Consider the following 18,318-nt stretch of genomic DNA (forward strand, 5'->3'; position numbering starts at 1 on the left):
CGAGCAGCTTTTGTACATACAAATTTCTATCATCCTGTCGGATTCGTTAAAGGATTTCTCAAAAGCCGCAAATATAGCTTACGAACATACAAGTAACACTATCATTGAAACAACAGCGCATTTTATGTCGCAACCGGTCGATACATGTGATTGGTGGTGGTGGCCGGCGTCTGTTATTGTATTATTTTACGCATTTTCGTAAAAATAGTCCATTCTAAGCGTTGTCAGGCCCTTGGTTTGGCCTAGGACATTGCAGGGGGGGGGGGTATTGCAGATTGCTCCTCAAGGCTCAAACAGTGAATTGGAATGCCTACCGAGTCCACTTCAACTTCCTCCGCAGTTAGCTTATTTTGAAAATTAATATTTGCTCATTTCTATTTGCTCTAATGAATATTGTTTTGAATGAACTTATTTTTGCACATATTTAGTTTTTTCTTATGAAGCCTTGGTTCTTATTATAAAATAAGATTGGCGCTGGCTGCAAGTTTAATTTCTGTCTTCTGAATCTCTGGACTCTGGTTAGTGCTACCAACAGAAAAATTGCCGAATGCGGACTGGACTGCTATTTTTTATTTCTAGGATTCGCCGTCAACTTCAACTTATCTCATGAAAAAATGACCAGCAGTGCAAAAAATATCAGTAAGCCTGGCTGATATCTATTAACATCAGTGTACTTTTTGCTTGGATGGCAAAATTCTGGGACAGCTTTAGGGGGAAAATCCCAGCAGCTTGCAGTTTTGCTGTTGGTAATACTAGGCTGTGCTAGCCTCTGAGCTGATTTGCAACTAAAAAGAGGGTGAAAGATTCATATACATTGGGCATGCATTAGGTCCTATAGTCTAGAATGCCTGATATTATTAATGAGTTGTTTTATTTGGCTCTATTTATGTGTTGAATTGCTGGCTCATTTTTAGGTTTTGTATTGGTTAAGTATTGTGATTTCCTCAGGTGCTTCATTGATAATCAGAATAATTCAATTTATTTTGTGATGACCATTCACTGATCTCTTTATTTTTTCAGGGCTGAAGAAAACCACTCATTCTAGAAATCTGTGAGCAGCTGACAGCAGTAATGCCAACTGTTCTGGCACTGGATGTGTCGCTCTCTATGAGCCGACCTGTGTTCCAGCAGGACCGCTCAGAAGAACCTCCCACTGTCCGCCAGCTGGCCATTAAGGGCATTCATGCGCTGCTTAACCACATTCACCACAACTGCAAGCTAGAATTTGCTGCTTTGGTAAGGTCACTGTAATATGCTTACAGCATTTAATGTTTTTGTTTTGTGTATTCTAGAAGCATTCATCATCATCTTCTTGATGCAATATTGTTTTTTTTCTTTGTGTATGTACATTGGTGTCGATTGAATTACTCTATTTTCACAGGCGGTGTACAGTTCTATGTACGAGATTCTCGGTTCATTTACACGCGACTTTGACCAGCTGAAGAGCCGCCTCGCCTCGCTGGCCGAGTATGACAAGTCGTGTGTGGAGACTGCGCTGCTCGGCGTCAAGGCGGTCGTAGCCGAGGAGTGGGGCAGCGGCACCGCCTGTCAGGTGAGGTTTCTTGTGTCGTGAGGTGCGTTAGATGATCGGTGTGAGATGTCAGATTCAGTTAGCGTTAAAAGCGATCGGGGTCACGGCTTTTCTAGTTGCTCTTAATTGTTATGGGGTGACGGCGTTAAGTGACGACGCGCTTTGACATTAGACATGTTAATTAATGTACGCATCTTGTTTCGTCTTTTGGTAACTTATAAAATTGGATTGTTAATTATCGAGTACGTCTTTTTTGCACACCACCGTCTGTTCGTCGTGGATATTCTGGTTAACCATTATCAGGGACCAGGGTGTCCGTTAAGACGACTGACATTTCTCCATGGCATCTTTCCGGTGACCGTCACCATCACGTCCACCAGGTGATCATAATCAGCGACGGCAGTCTGGGCGTGGGCGACTCGTCGCTGCGCCAGCTGGTGGCCGGCAGCCGGCTGCACCTGCCCTTCTTGTTCCCCTGCCGGCTGGACGTGGTGCTGCTCGGCGAGCGGGCGGAGCTGGAGCGGCGCGGCGCGCCGGCCGCCTTCCAGCGGCTGGTGGAGCTCAGCGGCGGCGAGGGCGCCGTGCACACGCCCGAGCCGCCGCTCTCCGCCAAGGTGCGTACGCTTGATCACTGATCAGTGACCACCTTCATCGCCAAGTTAGATATGTACAGCTGTACACACCGATCACTGAACAGCTCTCTTTGCCATGGTGGATGTTACCTAGCGGCGTGTGTTTCTTATGATTAGAATTTCCACGATAGTAACTGTTACCTACAGTGAAATTTCCTGCTCTGTTGACAGTGATAGTATAATGATGATGTTTTTTATGATACACGTCTGCAGAAAGTGATGATGTCGTATGCGTTACAGTCGACGCTGGCGCTGTTCCGTCGTCTGGCAGAGACCAACTACGCTCCGTTCAGCGGTGTACTCCACTGTGGCGGACTGTCCTCGCGAGTCACACTCTGTCCTCCGCCACAGGTGAGCAGGGTTGAGACTGGACGGCTGGGGAGCTGTACCACATGTAGGGATGGAGAGGGTTCAGTCATCACACTACTGATGATGATAAATTGTGGAGGCTAGACGTCTTTCTCCGTCGCTGATTATACGGCTGTTATATATAATTATACAGCTATTATACGATGTTATACGTTATACGCTGATTATACAGCGATTATACGGCTGATTATGTAAGCGATGTATGTCACCCTGACGACGAGCGAAACCACCGAATTCCGTTCCGTAACAGTGAGCCCCTTTTTGTTGCTCATGCTTACGCACACTGCAATGTGGCCGGTGGTCTTTACCTAAGTTACCGTGGCGATCAACGTATCCCAGGGTCATCTGATCACGCCACCTTTCCCTGACAGACGTACAACCGGACGCGTGACTTTGAGGCTGTGAAGAGGACAGTGTCCCCGGAGCTGCGTATCTGCGGGTTCCTCTCTGTGGCTGACGTTGCCAGTCCTCCGGCCTTCTCCCGGCACCTGGTGCTCCCAGCGCCGTCAGGTGAGCCGCAGAACATTTATCGACATTATCTCGGAAAGGGCGGTCCGTACGGTGCAGCTTCCTCCGTAAGAGCATTAGTCGTGTGTCGTTTGAAACAACTTGAAACGATGGAAGGATGGTAGTTTAATATGCTTCTTAAAGAGCAATTGCAAGTGGTTTATTATTAGAATATCGTCACGGTGTATGTTACGACCGATTTCGTTTTAAAAGTATTATATATTTTTTTGCGCTCACGGTCATCTTCTGCATTGTTTTGTAGCATTTATGTATTTATATCGTGTCTTGCCTATTACTCTGCTGTATGATACTAGCGGTTGGCTAGCGTTTGTTTATTACGGTGTATTTTTTATCACGTTTTCATGATGCCTTTCATCCTTTTCTGCAGAATCTGGAGATGCTCCGGGCGAGCCGTGCTCAGAGGAAGACGAGAACGCGCGCACCGCCTGCTTCTGCGTCCTTTTACATGGCGGACTGAAGGTGAGTATAAGTGCCGGCCGCCGATCCCGTCAGATCAGCAGAAACTCTGTTAGCAGGCTGATATTTATGTGTTAACCGTGCAGTGTCAATTGCCGTCCCCCGATACGCTGCCCGCTGTCAGCGCTTCTTCCCAGTGAGCTATTGGTGACTGATGCTCTGATGAGGACATATTTATAGCCCTGGTTTATAGCTGATCACGTTATTTACCGGCAGAGGGAGAACGCTGCGGCGCTGGTGAACGTCGGGGAGGACTGGTACGGTATCGTTTACTCGTGGGCTGATAACAAGAAAAAGGCTAACCTCATGCTTTCATTGTTTGAACCAGGTGAGACATCAACCACATGATATATGAATGCAGTTTGAGGATAAGTTGATTTGAATGTCAATACTACCGTAATAAATGCCTTCAGCATCGTTGGTCCATTATCTGAATTTGCGACCGTCAAAAGCGCTGTGGTTTGCATGAAGTGTCCCTCTCACAAGTTGCCTGACTCACCCTTCCCTGATACTGCCCCTGCCTCAGGCACGAACGTGCTTCCCTGGCTGGGCGACTTCACGAACCTGGGGCCCGCGGTGCCGGGCGCGCCGTCGCCGTTCCCGATCAAGGTGTCCCGTAAGCGCAGCTACCAGCAGACGTGCGTCACGTGGACGCGCCAGTCCGGCCTGCACTCGGACGTACAGAAGGTTCTCCGGCACGCCCGAAAACTGCCCGACAAGACGCAGAACTTCTACAAGGTGGGTGGGAGTTTGGGTGGCCAGCGGGGATAACTAGATGGCGTTAAGTCTGCGTTTAGAGCCGAGTACGAAACATCTGGCCAAGGGGGGGGGGAGTATATGGCACTCATGTGAGACTTTCGTGCGGGCTAGCGCTCCCTTTATAACCGCAGGTTGTTTGAAATAGACATATCTGTTTGAAACATTTGCAAGTGATGGATCATTGCTGGTGGCCTCTCCTGCCGCCCACCTAACCTTTCCCTCGGCCGCCCGTCCCCGCTGCAGGAGCTGAACCGCCTGCGGAGCGCGGCGCTCTCGTTCGGCTTCTACCAGGTACTGGAGAGCGTGGCCGTAATCCTGGAGCGTGAGTGTACCCTCCTACCGGGCAACGCGCACCCGGACTGTGCGCTGCAGCTGACCCACGCGGCCACGGCACTGCGCCACCCCGAGCACCGGCAGCCGGGCAAACCGATCCAGCCGCTCAGCACGCGGTTCCAGCAGGGCAGCTGAGTAGGGTGACGTGGCCGGGGCGCTGCGAACTCGGTCAGTGGGGGTGCTGTGGCTGGGTGAGGGCAGTGAGGCTGTCTGGAGGTGTCGCTGTGTGCGGAGGGTGGATTACCATGGCGCTGTGGTCATCATGAGTGTTTGTTTTGTCGTGAGTGTGGGTGAGTTGTACTTGTATGTGGCGACGCGGTGTTTAGTACGTGGTTTCATAATTCATATATCATCACTTTGGTGGTGTATTACGAGCAAAGTGTTTTTTTTTTTTTAGCTCATCCCGCATTTTCACACATTAATTGCAATAAACATTTTGTGCTACCTTCTGGTACAATTAAAACGAGAAAGGCTGAGTTGTAAATAGTGTTCAGTTAACTCTTATTTTTAAACCCCCAGACCATGATTTAGAGTTTGACAACACTAAGTTTTATTTCAAGTCAGCATGGACAGAAGTACAGGGAAGCGGATGCAAATTTCCCGTCAGTTTCCGCGCAAACAGACGAAAATTCGAACTAATTCACAAGAGGACCTGCAGCTAGCTGGAAAGAAAAAATGTTTGCCAAGTATCTGTTAAGAACAAATGATATCGGACACATCAGAATAGAGCATGACTTCGGGCACTCATTCTTAGAGGACACTTGATCCCTCGTTCTTGACGGTGCATTTGTGGTGCTATCTTCCCGTGCCATTCACCGCCCGCTCATGGTCGCGCTTCTCCTTCAGCTTGTTGAAGTACTCGAGGGCGAAGTCCAGTAGATCAGGTGGCTGGTGGAGCAGCACGTTGAGTGTGAACTCGAGTAGAATTTCGCGGAGCTGCGGCGGCGCCGCCTGCAGCTCCAGCCCCATTCGGTCTGTACTGCTGCTGCTCATACTGGTCCTGGAACGTAGAGGCCGCCGTCGGCGTTTGGATCAGTCAGTTGCACCAGTGGGAATTAAACTGCTTCACTCTCAGCGTAAAAATGCAAATGGCTTCACCATCAGCGTTATATTACTGGGAACGGCTGGTGCCCTTTGCGCTCTAAAAGCACAAAATACCGAAAGTACCTTCTAGGTAAATGCAAAGTTTTTAAGAGTATTCTCTGGGCAAATTTGAGGCAATCGCTGGTCACTGATGCTGCTCGAGCAAAACTTATTTTGAAGTGAAAGCAGCTTGCTTTACTTACCTTGAAGTGATGTGGAGAAAGCCAGTATGGATTTTACCTAGCAACTGATTTACAAGTAATACAGGAGCAATCTGATTTTTGCTTTAATTTTATGAAGCAACGTGTAATTTAGAAAAGTTCACATGTTACCATCAACCCTTTTGATAAAATTATCGACAAATAAAAATGCGCAAAGCTCCTCAAACGTCTTCCCTCTTGTGGTCCCTTTCTAGATCGCGTGCTTTTTACTTCTTCTATCCTCCGCAATAGCATTACTGCTACGCTTTATGCTACAATTTTACAAATGCCTTTTCAGTTTCAAGATCGCCTATGTCTACTTCTTTGGCTCAACTGCATAAAACAAAGGTTTTCGAATGAAATGAGGCATTGCGATGATGACACATATATTTATTCCAGAAAACATGTGATACGTATTGTCTCATTAAGCCCGCTTCGTTGTCCTATCAATAGAAGTGTTCCTCAGTATTGTATCTGATTGATGATCAGCACATGATGATTCATGTATAATTAACAACCATCCCATCGCGCACATCCCTAGCACCTCGCCAGCCACTCTCCTTTTCGGTACATCATCCACCTTCTTACGACGAATCTTGCGTAACGCCGAACCTCCCTGTGAGTGATATGCTCCCCATATTATTTAGTAGCCTTCTCCATATGACACAAATACGACCTCTCGCTCTAGTGAGACAGTTAGCCCGCCCAGAGCACCTTCCCACCCGTGACGATCACCGCGAGCGTGACCAGCGCTGCCTGCCCCGCCGCTGGTCGCTGGCCGGCCGCCGCCGTCATCTCGTCTGCCAGCTGGACCGCTGGTCGGCGCGGCCGGCCGCTGGTGACCGCTGGTCGCCACGTGACCTCCTCAGGCCACTCGGTGCTCGGTCGGGGTCGGTGCCGCGGGGTCGGCCGGCGCCGCGGCGGCGGCGTCCGCCGGGCGGGCGGCGGCGACGGTGGCGTCGTGACGCGGACCGTCTCGTGCACTCGTATGTAGCCCTCCTCCCGAGAGATGGCGTTGCTGGCCACGCAGGTGTACTGGCCCACGTCGCTGGGGTGGAAGTCGCGGATCTGCAGCGCCACGTGCGTTTTGCGGCCGTGGCTGTGCACCTCGCGCATCACGTACTTCTTCCTGCCAATGGGATCAGATGACGTTCAGTCAATGCACATTTCCGACATGTCGGAGGACGCTCAACCTTATCAGCTTTTGCCATCTCATTATCACATTCGAGGGTCACCGTTCCTTTGATATCAAAGAAGCGCATGTTTTTTTTTCTAAGAAGGCAGATATCGCACAATATCACATCACTGTACTGCCAGGTACTGTGATGTTGTGTGTGATACAGTAAAAAAGAAAATGTGTCTGCAGCCGTTCCTCATGGTAATTGCGTCGGTATTATGTGACACGTGTGGCGGCTCCTGTACCAATGCCTCGGGATGGTGTGACATCAGACACCAGTCTATTAGATTGTCTCCGGTACTGACACGCCGCGCTGAGGCGAATCAAATAGTCATCACTCGATTCCTGCCCGTAACGTTCAAACCTAATCAGCTACATGTGGTACGGCTCTTTCGTGTACGCACGTTTCCCTCTTCCTCGCCCGTTTAAGACCGATATTCTCCAACTCGTTACGAGTTCCTCTGTGACTCCTAGCTCATCCATCCTCTATCTCCCAACCCTCACACCCCTGTCCCTGGTACGCATCACCCGCAGCCCGTCCACCGATCCACTGACCCGTCCACACCCCAACAGGTCATCCACCAATCCACTCGGTACACTGACCCATCCACCCCGTCCACTGACCCGTCCACCCCGTCCACTGACCCGTCCACCCCGTCCACAACCCGTCCACCCCATCCACTGACCCGTCCATGCGCAGCGGCTGGCCTGCCTTGAGCCACAGTGTGGACGGCACCGGGTGTGACTCGATCTGGCACTCGAGGGTGACGTCGGAGCCGCGCGGGGCACTCATCAGCTGGTGGGGCACCCGCACCACCGGAGCAACTGAGGGAGGGCACGGGGTCTGTCAGCAACTTAAGCTAATTGGGTGCCCGGCTTTCTATTGCGCTTTTCAGTTTTCAGGTTAAATAAATGAATCGTGCTAATTAGTTTTAATTGGCTAAAACAATGCATAGTTACTTATTCCAAGTGCCTTGTTATCTGATGGAGCAAAGTATAAGTATCGCTCCTCAGAATAGATTCCGGCTCATCTGTATCTTTTTAGCATACATTTGCATGCTGCAGTGCATTGTTGACAAGCCAATTACGAGTGTTTTTATTCGTGATTTGTTCCCTATTTCGTGCTCATCACTGCTTACTTATCGCATTTCCCTCTATTTTTGCGTTAAGTTACGCCTGTCGCTGTCCTAGCAGGACGGGACTGCAGCACGCCCAGCGGCAGACATTCCGTCCTCCTGCTGATGCGGTCGGTACCGCCTAGTTACTCACAGGCCACGTTGACCATGATGCGCTTGCTGATGGCGGGTGGTACCTCGTTGTTGGCGATGCAGTAGTAGGCGCCGTCATGGTGCCGACTGACCTTCACCAGACCCAGCCAGGCGCCGCGGTGCACGGCTAGGGAGGTAGTGGACAGGTCACAGACTATCGAGCCGTCATAAACACAGCCGATCACTGCACTTTGGATTGAAATGAGCTCACAGCTGTTGCTAGCGAATTGTATGTTAGAGCCGCAAAATGAGACATCAAATATTTGCACAATGCACATGGCACATCGCCGCGTCGTTTTTCATTCTATATTCAGTGGCTAATACTCACGTATTTTGACGGGCGGGTCGGTGTCAGAGAGCAGGATGGGCAGGTCGTCCTCGCGGCGCCAGCTGATGCGCGGCGGCGGGTCACCCTCGGCGCGACAGGTCAAGGTCACGTTCTCGCCGGAGCGCACGTTGACGTCCTGGCTGGTGCGGTTGTTGTCGAACGCCGGGGGAACTGCGATGGAAAGAGAGGATGCCATGGTAGGCTATAGTTCAGTTCAGCCGCTCATAACGAGTCGTTGTCTCTGCTCACCGACACCGGAGGATTAGTGACTCGGCTCTATTCGGAGGAGTTGAAAGCTAACGTTAACCTCTTGGCATGAATGAACTATTTTTGATAAGACACGAATACAAATTGAATTCCCTTCTAGGGCAAGGGCACAATGAAATTCGGTAATTGTGCCCTTGCAATCTTATTTGCTCCGCTTGGCACGTTAGCTCTCCGTTCGGAACCCCACATTTTTTTCGGACTTTGCGCCGTGACGACTCTACGACGCCTCTCGCCGCCCCAAACGTACCCTGCACGGTGACGCAGCCGACCTGTTTCTTCATGACTGCCGTGTTGATCTGGCACATGTAGCAGCCGCCGTCTGCCGGCTGGGCGCGCCGCACGTGCAGCGACCAGCCGCGCTGCTGGTCGTGCGTCACCGAGATACGCTGGTTGGTGGTGACGGTGCGCGTGTGTAGTGACAGGATCGTCTGCGTGTCCGCCTTCAGCCAGCCCACCTGAGGGCGACGGTGGACACGTCAGGGCAGCCGGGTGGGCTGGAAGAGTAGGTAGGTACTGAGGGGTGGTCTGGAGGTGGCTGACCGGGACATTGCAACTGAGAAAGAATACTGAAGGGTGGAGAGTTCGGGTGTAGCATTGTCACTACGTCCAATACGCGGCAGAACTGCTTTCGCGTAAAAGAAAACACAAATGTGAAACACGATATGTGGCCTAAATAAAGAACAAGGCGAGTGAAAGAGAGAGAGAGAGAGAGAGAGAGAGAGAGAGAGAGAGAGAGAGAGAGAGAGAGAGAGAGAGAGAGAGAGAGAGAGAGAGAGAGAGAGAGAGAGAGAGAGAGAGAGAGAGAGAGAGAGAGAGAGAGAGAGAGAGAGAGAGAGAGAGAGAGAGAGAGAGAGAGAGAGAGAGAGAGAGAGAGAGAGAGAGAGAGAGAGAGAGAGAGAGAGAGAGAGAGAGAGAGAGAGAGAGAGAGAGAGAGAGAGAGAGAGAGAGAGAGAGAGAGAGAGAGAGAGAGAGAGAGAGAGAGAGAGAGAGAGAGAGAGAGAGAGAGAGAGAGAGAGAGAGAGAGAGAGAGAGAGAGAGAGAGAGAGAGAGAGAGAGAGAGAGAGAGAGAGAGAGAGAGAGAGAGAGAGAGAGAGAGAGAGAGAGAGAGAGAGAGAGAGAGAGAGAGAGAGAGAGAGAGAGAGAGAGAGAGAGAGGCCTGTGACGCGCGACTCACGCGGTACGGTCCGAGGTGTTTGACGGTGCAGGTGAGCACCACCTCCCGGCCCTGGGACACGGTCACGTTCTGCACCTGACCCACGAACATCGGCTCCGGCACGCCCTCGAACATGTTGAACCCGTGACCTGAGGAAGAAGCAGTCGATCATGTTATACCTGTGACCTGAGAACACAGCAGTCGAACATGGTGAACCCATTACTTGAGGATGGCGAACATATGAACAGACGTCATCTGAGGTCTGACTCTGATGTGCAAAAAGGAAGACGCCTTCTTTGGACATTACGCAACAAGAGCCGTTTTATGACATCGAAGTATGACATTACATCGAAATCCGAAGATATACGTCCCTGAAAAGGAAGTTGCCTTTATAGCGCCCTTGCATGTAATGAAATGATGTTGAAAACTGGGGACACAGAACTGCTAGCATATACGGCCTACAGGATGCAAATGACAGGCTAAGTTACTATATACCAAAGTTGTTTGCAAGAAAAAAAAAACGAAGTAGTGCTGGTGAACATGCTCTTTTTGCGAGCCGACTCTTGCGGCATCTGGCCAAGAGTGGCATCGTGCCATTGTAGTAATTGTCTCCCGCGTTTACAGCGTGTCTCAAAGGACCGGTACGGCGGGCGTGAGAATCCCTTATGGCCCGTTTTCTGAAACTCGTTTCTCTTCTGGACAATATTTGACTGCTGCCGGTCGTCGACCAGCCTCTGTCGTGTTCTGTAAGTAGTTTCGTGTCACGAACCTCGAGAATCTTTTGAGTAATAACAGTGGGAAGTCAAAGCTCACTTCGCAAATGTGGACAACGCAACAATATCCCGTCTACAATTGATGCATACCTGCAGCATGTATGAAACAGTAGTCTGAATACCCTGCGTATTCCACACAAGTTTTTACAAACCACAGGCAGAATGCAACCAAGTACCTAAGTGCTTTATATCTATGCTTAGTACGATCGTCCCCAGTTTCATTTCGACGAGCCTACCACAGAGATAGCCAATGGGGTCTCCCGAAGCCGTGCGGCACAGCATAACTTCAGGCGCTTTACCGCTACTGCCATCTAGCGAGCGATTGAAAAGTCGTGCGGCACAGCATAACTTCAGGCGCTATCACTGCTGCCATCTAGCGAGAGAGCGACAAGTCGTGCGGCACAGCATAACTTCAGGCGCTAATCACTCCTGCCATCTAGTGAGCAATCGAGAAGTAGTTATTGCGGTACAGCATATGTGCAGGTGCTAATCGTTACTACCATCTAGCGAGAGGACGGAGCCATGCGACACAGCATAACTCCAGGCGCTCGACACTCTTGCCGTCAAGCGAAACAGCGGCAAGTCACGCGGCACAGCATAACTTCAGGCGCTCAACGCTTGCCGTCTAGCGAAACAGCAGCAAGAAATGCCGCTCCCCCGACACTTTCTCCATCAACCAAGGAAATAATGCCGTGACATTTTATGTCTTATAATGATGTCACGGTTAAAGGACGCTAACCATGAAGTGACGACCAACAAAACAAGAGAAATCAGAAAATATTGACATCACAAAAGTCCTTTGCTCACGGATGAGTCTCACGAACAGGATTCACGAATGATGATGGACCCACGAATTGGAACTTCACTAGGTCGTAACTGATGCCATCGTAATCGCCCTTTAGACATTCTGGGCGTTGTGGTTCGGATTTGGGAAGCTTTTATGCCACAGTACCTGCCCTGTACGAGCTACCGTAACTCCAGCACAGGCTGGATGGTAGCAGTGACCCGCTGCAGTGCCGCCGTCGGTCAGCCCTCTCTGTCCGGCGCGCGCCGGCGGCGGCTCCCCGGTGCGGCGTGTTCCCAGGGGGACCGGCACCCCGCGGACCGGCGGCGGTCCCGGCGAATCACCCGACCGGATTAGCCGCAGAGGTAGTTATGACGCGCCATCCATATCGCGCGTGGGCCGACGCCGTGCCCCGATCGCGTGTTTACTTATTCCGCCGCCATCCGGCTATCTGCGCCCGTCCCCTCAGGAGACACTTATTATCGGACGATTTTCATTATCTCCTCGGGCGTATGGGAGGAAAATATTGTTGCTGCCGGTGAACAATCGTGCCGTCGGTGGCTTCCATTCAGCGGCCGTGTTTGGGGTGGCCGTCACCCAGGGGCATTGTGGACCGGTAATAAGTCGGTCCGGCTGCCCGAGGGGCGCCGACGGGCCTGATTACCAACTCATTCGGACCGGCTGGTGACGCCGGAACACGCCGACAGGCAGACACGTGAGTGGACGGGGCCGCCCGCAGCGGTCAGGGATAGATACGGCATCATCATCACGGAGTGAGACAGGACCTAACCTAACCAGGCTGTTTGGATTTACATGGATCCAAGTAGGTCCAAGACGCGCTGGTTCAGTTGAAGAGTAGTCACCGTGAACGAGACAAGAATAGGATGAAGGTACAGTCCATTGGAAGGAGCTATGGAAAGACTATGTAGCGATTACAGAAACATTGAGCTCAGCAAAAAAAAACCCTGAGTGTGAGGTCACACTGAATCCCCATCATCGATCGCTCGCCTCCATGCCCATCATCACCGAATATCCATCGGGCCATGTCTCCGCTGATCATCCGGCGCGCGTGCTACCACTCTAGCCGTGAGTCCCGGCGTGGGACGTGGGGCACTAATTAGGCGCGTCGCCCGGACCGCCACCATCGCCGGCCGCGCCGGCCGGAACTAACCGGTGCCGACGGGGCGCACACAAACAATCACGGCCGAACGGGCGGCCCCGGACGGCCGGCCGTCGATCTGTGACCCGGGCCGGCTGGTTCGGAGGTTGAACGAACGCCATAAACCGTCAGCTACTGGGTGATCAGGGGCATCGCGAGTTGAGGGTCGCTGGAATGCGTATGCACTTACTTATACGCTTATGCTTGCTTTTGCCTGTACTTGCGGGAGCTCCCACATACAGATTTCCGGCTGTCAATATGAGTTGGTTATATGACTAGTGTGGTCAGTGGAATAATGAGGATCTATCAGAAGGGGTGATAGGAAGGTCCATCACCGACAGCAGGATGCGCAGGTGTGTCCGCCCTCAGGAATGACGTCAAGGTCAGGTCCACCATAGGTCATCGCTGCGAGGCTCGTCAATAGGCATCGACGGCTCTGCTATGTGCGCTCACTGCCAAGGCGGAACTCGGAATAATAATGGGGTAGAAATGTAATACGAAAGGCGTCTGTTTCTTTAATTGTAAAAGCCTTAAAAATGCCTTAAATGATTGAAATAAGAAAATAGCTGAGAACTTAAGTCATGGAAATGTTTGTGCTCCAGTTTCATTCACTATCCCAACGGTCTCTGTTATAGATCCGAGAGACATAAAGCATACCGCCGCGCTGTTGGATCGCGCCCCGCCCGTGCCGCCGAACACCGATGTGGTGCGGTGCAGTATACCAATTCAGGCGCTCGGAGTGCATTGGCTTGCATAGTGTGTGCTTGTAGGATCCCCTACGAGGTACGACGTTGGAAAAGGAGCGCAAAGAACGGCATAAATTAAAATCATCCCTTTTTCGCATCAAGCGTGTCCCCTTGTACACCAACGGTACTCGTTCGTCTCCGCCCAGCCCGCTGTCCGCGTATGAGCCGTGTCGTCGCCCCGGCCGCGTCTGACGGCGCCGGTCATGTCACGGTCACTGAGCACAGCTCGCCGGCCGCCTCCCTGCAGGACCCTTGGCCGCGCGGTGGCAGACAGCTCGTGAAATGGCGGTCCGAGGCGACTGTTTTTACTCTGTCATCTGATTGCCGAGCGCTTGTGGTAATTATTGACTAGCAGTGATACAAACTAGTTAGTTACATAGAATGTCTGCAGTTCACTGCACGACATGATACGTACGTACTTATCTATTTGTGTAAGGCACTTTTTCCGCTTGATATTTAAATTTCAGTGATTTTGTAAGCTGCCTTCACAGTTCACACCTACACGAGCATTGCAAGTAGGTATGAGCATTATGATACCTATCTACAATTACATCCCTTCAGCGCAACCGGCACACGGATACAAGTTACAACTGTCGGTGAAACTTATGTTACCATTGTCGCTGTCGCACTCGAGGATTGTGTTCAGATTTTATCAGACAACTCTTTCAACATCAACGATATTCGATATATAACATTTGATGAGGCGACAATGCTCGCCACCGGATGCCTTATAATTGCATATGTAAAATGAGCCACACGGCGTAATGTAAAAATGTCATATGATCCGTAAACAAAGGGTACAAAATGTGGATGCGTAATGTGCAACAGGACATCCGCCATGTACACTTTGCTGTATAAATTTTACAAAAACACGACAATCTGCTCTTTTTTTAATTAGTTGCCTTTTTAGTTGGTTGACCTCAATTTTAGGTATCGTCTTCAACACCAATCTTGTGTAAGTTAGGATGATTTGATTTGACGGGGAAGTGAAATTTTGTATCCGCTCCATGGCAATGAACACACGCATTTCTTTTACCACCATCGCTGAACCTGGATGCGTCCTCAAGGATTCAGACATATTCTATCAGACATTTTTTCAACAGCATGTTTCAGCCGACTTGTGTCAGTGTTTCGTTCCTTTAGCAAGTGCTCTGCGTTAAAGAGTGCGTCGACCGTCAGGAGGAGACAGCAAATGGCGCTAATACCAAATCAAACGTCGTAAGTCACTCGGTGACCTAAGATCTGCAATCTACTGCCAGGTTCGGGTCTTTGTAAGAGACGTTTTTAAAATTTCTGCAGAGCAGCGGTTTGATATCGTCTCGTTTTTATGTCCAGCAATGCAAAATAACTTGTATAGTTTTATGAGGAAGAGTTATTTATGAGTGCCGACGTAAAGAGCCAAACTGTATAGGTATTGACCTAATTCAGTTAGGTAGGGACTTTGACCCAGAGACAGTGGCACGGGAACGTCTTCCAGACTTGGGGGGGGGGGGGAGGGCTGAACATTTCCCTCGTGTGTCTGAGATAATTTAAAGAAAGCACTAACAAATGACCCGAAATGACCTCGATGACGTTACAGTCATTTTCCACCTAAATGTGCGATATCTACGTACTCCATAGATAAAACCTGCATCGAATCACGCAATCATGGCCAGATATAGACCAAAGACTGCTGAAATTTAGCTTGCAGAGTGACATACTGTATGGTGCGCCGAGTCATGCTTTATTGCAATCGGCTGCTGCTACTTTACGCACATAAAAAGCTATCAAGGACATCGAACGCTTGAATTTTCGAGCCGGCTTACTTTTTACACCGTTGTTGCTTTGCGTTTCGATTTTGCACCAATGTGCTCGTAACCTTTCTTTTAATGAAATTGATGGCCAATTAATACCACATTGCCACATTATATGATATCTCTTCCTGCTTACCTATATAGTGTGCTGGTACCGCAGAAAACGGGCTGCCTAATACGCCATCTAAGTAAGCAAACGTATTCCAGCACAAGTTATCACCCATGGGTCTCTGAAAACTCATACCGTTTTGTTACATTTTAGTTACACTCGATTCATATTTTGAAAACAAACAGATATTTTCTGCAATAAGGGCTAACTGCTAAAATAATGGCAAAGAGGCGACATAATTGTCCTGAACAGTGGCATCTTGGTGATTCTACTCGTACATTCATGCTTCAGAAAATTGGCCTGGCTATTTAGTAGGACCGGACACAATGTCCACGCTGTTGGAGCTCCTGTCCTTGCCCATTACAGCAGGGAAAAGCGGGCCTCACGGGGCACGGGCGCCTGACGGAGGAGACCTGACAGTACCTGCAGCAGGGGACCGTTTGCCGCCCGGTTAGACTGGTCCTCACCTGCGGGGCCGCTGCTGCCCGTCCAGCTGCTCCCACTGACGCTGCCGGGGCGGACGGTCAGCTGAAGGGTCAGCACGGTCACCAGGAGCCCGGTGAGCGCCATGGCCGGCGGCGGCCGCGCGGGGCCGCATCTCCTGCCGGCCGGCCGCGAGCGGAGCACGGCCCGGCGGTGCGCGGGGGCGGAGCGAGTGACGGGGACGCTGCGCGCACACACGGGGAGTGGAGGGGGAACAGGGACTGGGGTCTGCGTGACTGCAGACACACCTCAGCCACCGGTGCTTACCTGGTATGACTCCAATAACCAATTAACTGAAAATAGCATTGCCTTTGAAATGTGTACTTATTTTTCCTATCAAACGTTCAAATGTACATAGTGGCAGATTCTCGATTTAATGACGAAGATTTGTATTTTACAGAAGTTAAATACTTTGGAAATTACTTTCATGTTCTTGTGGCGATATCGATTATTTGGGAACAGCGTTGATTTTACGTAAAACTGTGCTCCAAATAAATATTAATTCATCTGGACATGGTCTGTGTAACTTTTACACATAGGTTTATTGCACTTCTCATATGGAACGGGAAAGGTCTGCAAAATATGAGTTTTAACTTTCAATTAAGTCTATATGTAGATTTGTGCTGGGGATTAAAGACAACCAAATGCAACATTGATTTGAATAAGTTTCATGTACTGCCCGTTTACCTTTCCATGTCTTTTAACTCTCGCCCGTATTGGTGTTTTGCCAGCCTCGAACGTATAGGGGAGACCCGGGAGGTATAGGCCGGTTTTGTGAAGAGGCAATTTTCCAGTGGACAGCGGCTAGACCCGTTTTTTCACTCTCGGTGTACGTGAAATTGCCTTTCGCCTGCAAAGTGTGCCTGATATTAGGCATCTGGGATCAGCTATCTTGTCTCGAGATAACTTTCAATAAATCATGCGCTTTTTCGATCCATCAAAATACACCGGGAGGTATGGGCCATGGCCCGGGAGGTAGGGGCCGGTGCTATATTTCATATTCTTTTCTCGACATTGAGAAAAATACCCGTAGCTGGGATCTACCTTGATCTCTCTTGGAACCCAGGAACCGCATAAGCGGCCAACAGCTTACTTCATGGAGGTTAAGTGGGCAATGGGCACACATGTATTTTGGTAAACCCAATCATGCTCCATAAAATAAGATAACTAATGTTTTTTCTCTTCGAATGAAATTTATAGTTAAATTTTCGACCTTGCGCGACAAAAATAAGTTATTGAAGAGGAAATTCAACGAAAGCATCTTCTTATTGATTTAGGATCACCGGAGGTGGGTGGCCCGAACTACCCGGTTGGGACGCCAGAATGTGCGTGGCATCTCAGCTCATAATCTTGCAAGAAAGCTTCAAATTGTCTATCCAGTCTTAACCCTCGCCGGCCGAGGGGAGGGGGGGGGGGCGGGTGCCGCCCCCCATAGTTTTTTTTCGCGATAGCTCCGAACACGCTGGCGATAGAGAGCTGAACTTGGCATACCTGACCTTTGATTCAAGCCGGATCATTTAACCCTATTAGTAGCAGGGGGGGGGTTGTTTTCATCCACCCCTCAGGTTTTTCGGGAATATCTCCGAAACCGCTGAAGCTACGATGCTGAAATTTTCTGACCTTTCCTAAAACTAAATTGGGCACATTCCCTGAAAATTTCAAGTTCATAACTTTACCAGGGGCGGCTCCAGAGCACTGGGAATTGGGGGTCCTATTCGTGAAGCGAATTTGGGCGAAGATCACGATGCTGATGTATTATAACTGTATGCACCAGTTTTACGAATAGTGAATGAAAGGTATCATGTGATAACATATACAAAGTTATTGTGCATCCTCTTTTGACACGTTTTTGCTATAATAGGCGGATCCAGGCGCCCAAAAAGGGGGGTTGTGTTTTACCTCCCAACATAGGTGCCCTGACACCGCCTATGCATGACCAATACAATTGTAGTCGTTCTCTCATAAGAAAATTGTAACATAACAAGACCATTACCACCCTTTTTAGAAACAGTACCAACAAAAACCTTATTAACTATACTTTTTGTGTACCCCCAATCTCAATGATCTGTATCCGCCTAGGATTTTTGAAAATGCATATTTTTAGGATCCATGTGAATTCCTGGTTCATTCTCTATCGATCGGCAAAAGTTGCGTTAAGATTGGTTCAGAAACCTGGCCGTGATAAACAGTCTAAAAAGGATCTGCAATTTGCCCGTTTTTACCCCCCCCCCCCCCTCTACCCCCTATTTACATTTTTTAATTTTTATTTTTTTAGAAATGTAGATCACGTTGAGCAAAATCGAATGCCGTTTGAATTTTGAAAATCGGCCCTTTAGATCTCGAGATATCAGGGGGAAGGGGTCGTAAACAGCCCCCCTTCCACTAAT

General features: G+C 49.8%; 2 protein-coding genes and 1 long non-coding RNA gene across 7 annotated transcripts; 1 reads left to right on the forward strand and 2 right to left on the reverse strand.

The window, feature by feature from the left end:
- The first annotated feature begins 117 nt into the window (after nucleotides 1-117).
- Nucleotides 118-5,052, forward strand: LOC122381458 (integrator complex subunit 14-like). Of its 5 annotated transcripts, none has more exons than XM_043365629.1 (10): nucleotides 118-168; nucleotides 1,021-1,236; nucleotides 1,382-1,552; nucleotides 1,912-2,145; nucleotides 2,404-2,514; nucleotides 2,904-3,042; nucleotides 3,428-3,519; nucleotides 3,733-3,844; nucleotides 4,043-4,254; nucleotides 4,519-5,052. In XM_043365629.1, the coding sequence occupies exons 2-10, from the start codon at nucleotides 1,072-1,074 to the stop codon at nucleotides 4,741-4,743; spliced, it is 1,461 nt and encodes a 486-aa protein (XP_043221564.1). In that variant the 5' UTR covers nucleotides 118-168; nucleotides 1,021-1,071; the 3' UTR covers nucleotides 4,744-5,052. The 5 variants fall into 5 exon arrangements, with proteins under 5 accessions (XP_043221564.1, XP_043221566.1, XP_043221562.1 ...); XM_043365631.1 differs by having other exon boundaries at nucleotides 130-178; XM_043365627.1 differs by having other exon boundaries at nucleotides 140-518.
- An 82-nt stretch (nucleotides 5,053-5,134) lies between these two features.
- On the reverse strand, nucleotides 5,135-6,106 carry LOC122381460. Its single transcript, XR_006256530.1, has 2 exons — nucleotides 5,895-6,106; nucleotides 5,135-5,608 (listed from the first exon to the last, which is right to left on the reverse strand). It is a non-coding gene; the product is annotated as an uncharacterized LOC122381460 (long non-coding RNA).
- A 157-nt stretch (nucleotides 6,107-6,263) lies between these two features.
- LOC122381459 (lachesin-like) lies at nucleotides 6,264-16,045 on the reverse strand. The gene is made up of 7 exons (XM_043365633.1): nucleotides 15,916-16,045; nucleotides 10,106-10,233; nucleotides 9,179-9,386; nucleotides 8,665-8,835; nucleotides 8,338-8,463; nucleotides 7,755-7,893; nucleotides 6,264-7,020 (listed from the first exon to the last, which is right to left on the reverse strand). The coding sequence occupies exons 1-7, from the start codon at nucleotides 16,016-16,018 to the stop codon at nucleotides 6,588-6,590; spliced, it is 1,308 nt and encodes a 435-aa protein (XP_043221568.1). The 5' UTR covers nucleotides 16,019-16,045; the 3' UTR covers nucleotides 6,264-6,587.
- Between the last annotated feature and the right edge of the window lie 2,273 nt (nucleotides 16,046-18,318).

Source organism: Amphibalanus amphitrite, unplaced genomic scaffold (genome assembly GCF_019059575.1).
Source record: "Amphibalanus amphitrite isolate SeventyFive unplaced genomic scaffold, NRLGWU_Aamphi_draft 000120F_arrow, whole genome shotgun sequence".
Classification (NCBI taxonomy): domain Eukaryota; kingdom Metazoa; phylum Arthropoda; class Thecostraca; order Balanomorpha; family Balanidae; genus Amphibalanus; species Amphibalanus amphitrite.